Raw genomic sequence first — 8,762 nt, forward strand, 5'->3', positions numbered from 1 at the left:
CTACAGGATCAGCGAGCTCCTTGACAGGGGTTGGCAAGTTAGGATTGAGCACGTTTATCGCGAAGCAAACGGTTGTGCAGATTTTCTCGCCAATCTTGGAGCGGCACAAGAACAAAGCCTCATGGTATGGAATTCCCCTCCTCCAGGGAGCGATCTTTGGGTACTTAGTGATATTACTGGCACCTCTTGGCCCAGAATGATTAATTTAGTGTAGTTCCTTTTGTTGTTTGGGCTTCTGGCCCCTTACCTTAACCAAAAAAAAAAAAAAATATATATATATATGTATGACAAGTAATATCAAGCATGTTATAAATCTAACCGTGTACATATTTATTGAATGTATGTTTTTTAAATTGAGAGTGCTAGGCGCAACAACTTTTGTGATTTATAACTATCAAATAGCCATTAATGATGATTTTAATGGTGTGAGATTGGTGTGAGATTTCATCCAATAACTCACTTCTCTTTGTTGTTACATGCTAACTAAAATTTAATGAAGTTGTTGCCCCTAAACTTTTCCATATATATATATATATATGCATTGATGCACATCATGGAGAAAGAATACTAAAGTATTAACCTTCTAATTTTGGTAAGTGTTTAATTTGAATAGACCAGTTCTCAACCAGAGCTTCGCGTATTTGGGAATGAAGTACACTTCTGCTTCATTCACATCTGCTATTACCAATGCAGCACCCTCCATCACCTTTGTACTTGCACTTCTTACAGGGTAACATACCTGATTTTAGTGTGCACTTAACATTTTTGTTTTGTGTAACTGCATATGAATTATACTAATTTAATTATATATATATGAGAAGGTTGGAGCGTGTAAAAATAAGAGAGGTAAGGAGTCAAGCAAAAGTGATTGGAACGTTAGTAACATTTGGAGGCGCAGTGGTAATGGCACTTTACAAGGGTCCTGGATTCAACTTTTTTCATTCTGCCGCAGCAACAACACAGAACAATGGAGATGCAGGACTCGCTTCACACAAACACCAAACTGTTGGCGCTCTTTACATTCTCATCGGTTGTGTGGCGTTGTCTTCTTTCTACATATTGCAGAGCATAACGGTGGCGAAGTATAGAGCAGAGTTATCATTGGCCACATGGATATGCATGGCAGGAACACTGCAAACTACAATAGTCGCACTTGTAGCAGAGCGTCACTCTGGTTCTAAGGCTTGGGCCATTGGTTGGGACATGAGGCTCTTTGCTCCTCTTTACACGGTTTCTTCACTTTTCAACTTCCTCATTTATCAATCACTAATAAATTGATTGACTCATATATTTTATACGAATAACTGATGCTAATGTTGTTTGTTTATTTAGGGAGTGGTTAGTTCAGGAATTGCATACTACATACAAGGATTGGTTATGAAAATGAGAGGTCCAGTGTTCACAACAGCTTTCAATCCTCTTTGCATGGTGATTGTTGCTGCTTTGGGTTCCTTCTTCTTACGAGAACGAGTCTATCTTGGAAGGTAGGTATATATACATTTATTTATTATTTCATGAATTGCATATGACGAAATGAAATTGAATGTGTGGATTACAGTATTATTGGAAGCATCATCATCACATTAGGACTTTACTCAGTTGTGTGGGGAAAAGCTAAGGATCACAAACACCAAGAAGCTGATGAGGACACAAATAACTCATTGCCAGTAACAACTACTCCTGCTGCAAATGATGATTCTTCAACCACTAACAAACCATCAAGTTAGCACAAATTAGACGCGTCATAATCGTCTATTGTTCTTGATTCCATGCCGATCAGCTACAATGTGATACGTACTCTAGAGTAGAAGTAGTTAGTAGTTGATCTCGAACCAGCTTTTGCGATCTGAGCTTGCAGCGCTGTGAATTGATGAACATCCATGGATCCATGCTGTGAATCAACAATTTGCTTCAAGCGAAGGAAGAAAGTGAAGAGCAGAGAGAATGTGAAATGTTGAGATTGATAAAATGAAGCAAATTGCAGTTAGTTAGTGATGGAGGACAAGTGTTTGAAGAAATGACTGAATGAATTAAAATAGAAGGTAAGAGATATTGAAATATTTTTGGGTTTTCTATAATTGAAATAAAAGGAAAAGAAGAAACAATTCACAATGGTAATAACAATTGTTGTGGTGGAAGCTTAATAATAATTCACTGAAGTCACATGGAAGCAAGTGGCACCTCGAGAACAAAAGGAAAAAAAATTAGAAGAATAAGAAGGAGAGATAAAGACCTGTAAAGGAGAAGAAGAAATGCTTACACTCTCTCCTCTTCTATAAGATGTAATTCTTTAGTTTTGTAGGTATTTTTTGCTCTTTTTGCTCTTTTCTGTTGTCACAATTTCAGGGGCATTAGTCAAAATTTCAGGGACATTAGTCACGTGTTCACTTTCTTTAACAACATTATTTTCAGTCTAATTAACATAATCTTCCAATTGTACCCGTATTTGACCCATTTGCACATCATTACTCTCCCCATAAAATTCGACCTTGTCCACAAGATTGAAGGTTGGAAAGGCATTCCTGATATATGAAGCATCTTCCCAAGTAGCTTCTGAACTATGAGTATTTTGCCATTAGATTAAGAGTCGACGAATAGATTCCTAACCCTTTATTATAGTACGGTTTGCCAATACCTCTTGAGGATGTAAAATTGGACCAGCTTCAAAAGTTTTTTGAGGAAATAGCAGATATTGACAGTTTAAATCATCATGAAACTTCTTGAGGACCGAGACATGAAAAACAGGATGAATCCTCGAATGCTCAAGTAATTCCAGCTTATAGGCAACGTGTCCCACTTTTTCAAGCACCGTAAAGGGACCAAAATATCGGAGGCCTAATTTTTGGTTCTTCCTCAATTCAGCTGAGTGTTGTCAATATGGTTGTAGCTTAACCAACACTTTCTCTTCGGGCTCGAAATTAACATTTCGACATCTTTTATCTACCTGAGACTTCATGTAAGCCTGTGATTTCTGCAACGAAGTCTTAAGTCTATCCAAAAGTGAGTCTCTTTTCGACAATAATTGCTGCAACTGTGGAGGATCAATAGGTGAGCGTTCATACCGAGCAACTCCCAGTGGTTCACGACCATACAATGCCTTAAAAGGTGACATGCCAATGCTCCTATGATGATTGGTGTTATACCAAAATTCAGCCCATGGCAAGTGTTTGCTCCAGGTTTTAGGATGATCAAAAGAGAAACTGCGGAGATACATTTCCACACATCTATTCACCACTTTACTTTGGTAATCTGTGGCCGGATGATAAGCTGAACTCATGGCAAGAACAGTAAAAGGCACTAATGAATACTTTGTCTCGATCCGAAACAATGGACTTAGGCATACCATGTAATTTAACAATATTAGCAACAAAGCAATCAGCCACATTTTTACTAGAGAAATCAGCCTTTAACGTCATAAAATAAGCATATTTTGTCAAATGATCAACTACAACTAATATCACAGTGAAGCCATTAGAAGGTGGAAGGGCTGTAATAAAATCTATTGAAATATTCTCCTAAACCTGTTGCGGTATCGACAGGGGTTGCAATAGCCCACCCGAAAGAGTATTTTCGCTCTTACTTGTTGACAAATCACGTAATGTCGCACAAAGTCCTTAATATCTTTATGCAAGTGGGACCAATAAAATTGAGAACTGATGCGACTTGTTGTCTTAACAATTTCGGAGTGACCATCTGTTGGTGAGTTATGAAACTCGTGTAAAATTTGAGGAACCAAAGGAGTAGGAATATATAATCGTTCTTTCCAAAACAGCAGTCTATTTCTTACAACAATTGGATCTTGTTTGTGTGGCTGTGTCGCATATTTCTGTATCAACTCAGTGGTCGTTGCATCCTCATAAAGTGCTTTGCGGAGATCATTTAGCCAAGTATAAACCGGTTCTGACCATGCTATGTTGAATGACTGAGAAAGAGAATCAACCGCGATATTTTCATGCTTTGGTTTATACTGAATTGTGAAGTCATAACCCAAAACTTTTGGAAGCCATGCTTTCCTCAACACATCCTGGAAAACAGTGTTCATCAAACTTTGGAAGGTCGCAGGAGTATTGGTTAAGCCAAAGGGCATGACTAACCATTCATAATGGCCATGATGAGTTCTAAAAGTAGTTTTATAAGTGTCAGCCAGGTTGAGCAAGATTTGATGATAACCAGCCCGAAGATCCAACTTTGAAAAATACGATGCACCATGCAATTCATCAATTAATTCATCAACAGTAGGAATAGGAAAAGAGTCCTTAACAGTAATAGAATTTAGTGCTCTATAATCAGTACAAAAATGCCACGAACCATCTTTCTTTTTAACTAGGAGTACAGGAGAAGAAAAGAGCTCTTACTTGGCCTAATGATTCCTTCTCGTAGCATATCTTTAACCATTGTTTCAATCTGCTTATTTTGGCTATGTGGATATCTATAAGGCCTCACCTTTACACGGTTTGCCCCTTCCAACAAAGGAATACTATGGTCATGGCTTCGATTAGGAGGTAAGCCCACTTGTGTTTGAAAAATTTGCCAATAAAATTTGAGAAGCACTACTAACTCTGGAGGTAAGTTCTCTGGCAATTGGTGGAATTTCTCATTTTGCCCTATCATATCAGTATTTTGCAATGTATAAAATTCTGCAATCGATTTTGTATGAGATATTCTTTTGAATTGGTGAAACTGAACCTCAGAAGGTCATTGCTGTGGATCCCCTTGCAATGTAATCAATTCACCTTCATGGTAAAATTTAAGGGTCTTGGTGCGATAATTATGAATATGGTCATCAAGAGTTCCTAACCAAGTTGTCCCCAATATTAAGTCTGCACCTGCTGCTGGTAACAAGAAAGCTAAAAATGTCAATGTATGGCCCTGAGCATTGAGAATCACTTTGTTGACTAAACCCTCTACATGAAGACAAACGCCATCACCCACCATGATTTGCATCTCAGCTGGCTCGATTGGTAATTCAAGAAAGTTAGCAATTCTAGGTTGAATAAATATAGCATCACTGCCTCCATCTATAAGAACTTGTATTGGAACACATTTCACAAAGCCCTAAAAACGAATTGTACCACATCCATCGCCTCCTTTAAAGACATGTAAGGATAAATGGTGAATCATTGGTTGTTCATCCACAGCAGGTTGTTCATCCACAACATGTTGTCCATCTAGAACAAAGTCAGTTAGAAGGTTTTCCTCTTCATCTTCCTCTACTTGCAAAATCATAAGATGTTTGTTAGGACAACGATGATTTAAAGTTAAGTGTTCATCACAATTAAAACAAATACCCTTCTTCCTCTTTTGTTGAATTTCCGCTGGAGTTAAGCGTCTAAATGGATGTTGTCTAGGTGCATTAGTAGGGCTTTTAACTGTTGGAGCTGGTAACAAAGGGGGCAAATTTTGTCTGAACGGTGTTGTTGAGTTTTGGTTTGGTTTGGTTTAGATGACGAAGAACCTCTATTATAGACACCAAAATGTTGCTGAGTTGATTTTGCAGGCACATATTTCTCCTCAAATAGACGAGCAAGAGACACTGCACGTTGTAAAGTCATAGGGTGAAATGCCAAGACATCCCATTTGATCTCTTGTTGAAGACCACTGATGAAACAATCAAGGATAGCATCTGAAACCAGACCAAAAACATGATTGACAAGAGAAGTGAACTCAGAGTAATAAGCATTTACTATCGTTGTTTGAGATAGCTTGAATAATGTAGCTCGAGGGAAATCAAAAGGGGATGGACCAAATTCAGATTCCAAAACACGAGCCAGAGAAGGCCCGGAATGGAATAGGTTGGCGCGCTGCATCATTTGGTACCAAGGAACGACATCGCCATCCATATGAATTGCAGAAATTGTAACGCGATCCTCATCAAGCGTGTTGTAATAATAAAAAAATTGCTCCGCAGGAAAAATCCATCCCAAGACATCGTGACCATCAAAACATGGAAATCCAACTTCACATTACGCACCTGAAATGGGGTGCGAGGTTGCGGGACTGCACTGTGCACAGAGGTAGAAAATGCTCAAGCTGAACTTGTAGATTAGAGAGTAAGGTTTCTATGTGTTCAATGTGCTCTGACCTTGCTAAGAGCACTTCCATTCTATTTTAAAGATCAGTCAAGCGAGCTGCTAAATTGTTAGACATAACGAGAAGCAATGAAAGCACCAATGATGGAGGACAAGTGTTTGAAGAAATTACTGAATGAATTAAAATAGAAGGTAAGAGATATTGAAATGTTTTTGGGTTTTCTATAATTGAAATAAAAGGAAAAGAAGAAACAATTCACAATGGTAATAACAATTGTTGTGGTGGAAGCTTAATAATAATCCACGGAAGTCACATGGAAGCAAGTGGCACCTGGAGAACAAAAGAAAAAAAATTAGAAGAATAAGAAGGAGAGATAAAGACCTGTAAAGGAGAAGAAGAAATGCTTACACTCTCTCCTCTTCTATAAGATGTATTCTTTTGTTTTGTAGGTATTTTTTTGCTCTTTTCGCTCTTTCTTGTTGTCACAATTTCAGGGGCATTAGTCACAATTTTAGGGACATTAGTCACGTGTTCACTTTCTTTAACAACATTATTTTCATTCTAATTAACATAATTTTCCAATTGTACACGTATTTGACCGATTTGCACATCATTACCCTCCCCATCAATTCGACCTTGTCCACAAGGTTGAAAGTTGAAAAGGCATTCCTGATATATGAAGCATCCTCCCAAGTAGCTTCTGAACTGTGAGTATTTTGTCATTGGATCAAGAGTTGAGGAATAGATTCCTGACCCTTTATTATAGTGCGTTTTGCCAATATCTCTTGAGGATGCAAAATTGGACTAGCTTCAAAAGTTTCTTGAGGAAATGGTAGATATCGACAGTTTAAATCATCATAAAACTTCTTGAGGACCGAGACATGAAAAACAGGATGAATCCTCGAATGCTCAGGTAATTCCAGCTTATAGGCAACGTGTCCCACCTTTTCAAGTACCGTAAAGGGACCAAAATTAACATTTCAACATCTTTTATCTGCCTGAGACTTCATGTAAGTCTGTGATTTCTGCAACGAAGTCTTAAGTTTATCCAAAAGTGAGTCTCTTTTCGATAATAATTGCTACAACTGTAGAGGATCAATAGGTGAGCGTTCATACCGGGCAACTCCCGGTGGTTCACGACCATACAATGCCTTAAAAGGTGACATGCCAATGCTCCTATGATGATTGGTGTTATACCAAAATTCAGCCCATGGCAAGTATTTTCTCCAGGTTTTAGGATGATCAAAAGAGAAACAACGGAGATACATTTCCACACATCTATTCACCACTTCACTTTGGCCATCTGTGACCAGATGATAAACTGAACTCATGGCCAGAACAGTACCTTGCAACTTGAATAGCTGTTACCAAAAGGCACTAATGAATACTTTGTCTCGATACGAAACAATGGACTTAGGCATACCATGCAATTTAACAATATTAGCAACAAAGCAATCAGCCACACTTTTACTAGAGAAATCAGCCTTTAACATCATAAAATGAGCATATTTTGTCAAACGATCAACTACAACTAATATCACAGTAAAGCCATTGGAAAGTGAAAAGACTGTAATAAAATCCATTGAAATATGCTCCCAAACCTGTTGTGGTATCGGCAGGGTTGCAATAGCCCACTCGAAAGAGTATTTTTGCTCTTTGCTTATTGACAAATCAAGCAATGTCGCACAAAGTCCTTAATATCTTTATGCATGTGGGGCCAATAAATTTGAGAACTGATGCGACTTGTTGTCTTAGCAATTTTGGAGTGACCACCTGTTGGTGAGTTATGAAACTCGTGTAAAATTCAAGGAACCAAAGGAGTAGAAATATATAATCGTTCTTTTCAAAACAACAGTCCATTTCTTACAACAATTGGATCTTGTTTGTGTGGCTGTGTCGCATATTTCTGCATTAACTCAGTGGTTGTTGCATCCTCATAAAGTGCTTTGCGGAGATCATTTAGCCATGTATGAACCGGTTCTGACCATGCCATGTTGAATGACCGAGAAAGAGAATTAGCAGCAACATTTTCACGCCCTGGTTTATACTGAATTGTGAAGTCATATCCCAAAAATTTGGAAGCCATGCTTGCTGCTCTGGGATTTGCAGTGTTGCTCCATTAACTCTTTTAGACTACGTGATAGTTTGATAGTAAACGGTCCAAAGATAATGTCAAAACTTGGATAATGCCTTGTAATGATGAACTCTAAATATAATGATGAGACTTGACAGGTTCTGTTGGCAGTGCCTGATGCATCAGTTCCAAACAAAAGGCTTTTGAAAATCTGGCAAGGCTAGTACAGGAGCAGTGGTAGAGCATGTTGTAACTGTTTAAATGCAGACTCAGCAATCGGTGACCAAAGAAATTTGTCCTTTGTTAATTCGGTAAGTGGAGCTGCAATTGTAGCATACGACTTGATAAACCGCGGTAATACCCAGTAAATCCAAGAAAACCCCTCAATTGTTTCAAGTTCATCATAATTGACAAGAAAGAACGACTTCTACCTTGGAACTATCCATAGCAACACCAACTGCATTAATTATGTGACCTAAGTAATCAACTTGCCTTTCACCAAAGAACATTTCGAATACTTAGCAAATAATTTTTCTTAAGAAGAATTGCAATACAGTCTCCAAATGAGATAAATGAGTAGACCAAGTAGGACTGTAAACCATATATCATCGAAGAAACCAAGACAAATTTCCTCAACACATCCTGAAACAGTGTTCAT

The 8,762-nt window shown here is 38.1% G+C and overlaps 2 protein-coding genes across 2 annotated transcripts in view; one reads left to right on the forward strand and one right to left on the reverse strand.

Annotated features, from left to right (window-relative positions):
- The window catches only part of LOC112706078 (WAT1-related protein At4g08290-like), a 42,398-nt gene that overhangs the window by 11,907 nt on the left and 21,729 nt on the right, over nucleotides 1-8,762 (reverse strand). The window lies entirely within an intron of this gene.
- On the forward strand, nucleotides 621-1,799 carry LOC112706080 (WAT1-related protein At4g08290-like). The gene is made up of 4 exons (XM_025757174.3): nucleotides 621-730; nucleotides 822-1,230; nucleotides 1,333-1,484; nucleotides 1,559-1,799. Exons 1-4 carry the CDS (start codon nucleotides 648-650, stop codon nucleotides 1,725-1,727), a joined length of 813 nt encoding a protein of 270 aa, XP_025612959.1. The 5' UTR covers nucleotides 621-647; the 3' UTR covers nucleotides 1,728-1,799.

This window comes from Arachis hypogaea, chromosome 8 (genome assembly GCF_003086295.3).
Source record: "Arachis hypogaea cultivar Tifrunner chromosome 8, arahy.Tifrunner.gnm2.J5K5, whole genome shotgun sequence".
Classification (NCBI taxonomy): Eukaryota; Viridiplantae; Streptophyta; class Magnoliopsida; order Fabales; family Fabaceae; genus Arachis; species Arachis hypogaea.

What these genes read in the sequence shown, in the direction of transcription:
- LOC112706080 (XM_025757174.3), top strand. Translation starts at nt 648, where the DNA reads ATGAAGTACACTTCTGCTTCATTCACATCTGCTATTACCAATGCAGCA. An exon ending in GTACTTGCACTTCTTACAGG is followed by an intron (nt 731 to 821) that starts GTAACATACCTG and finishes ATATATGAGAAG; the next exon opens with GTTGGAGCGTGTAAAAATAA. An exon ending in TCTTTGCTCCTCTTTACACG is followed by an intron (nt 1,231 to 1,332) that starts GTTTCTTCACTT and finishes TTGTTTATTTAG; the next exon opens with GGAGTGGTTAGTTCAGGAAT.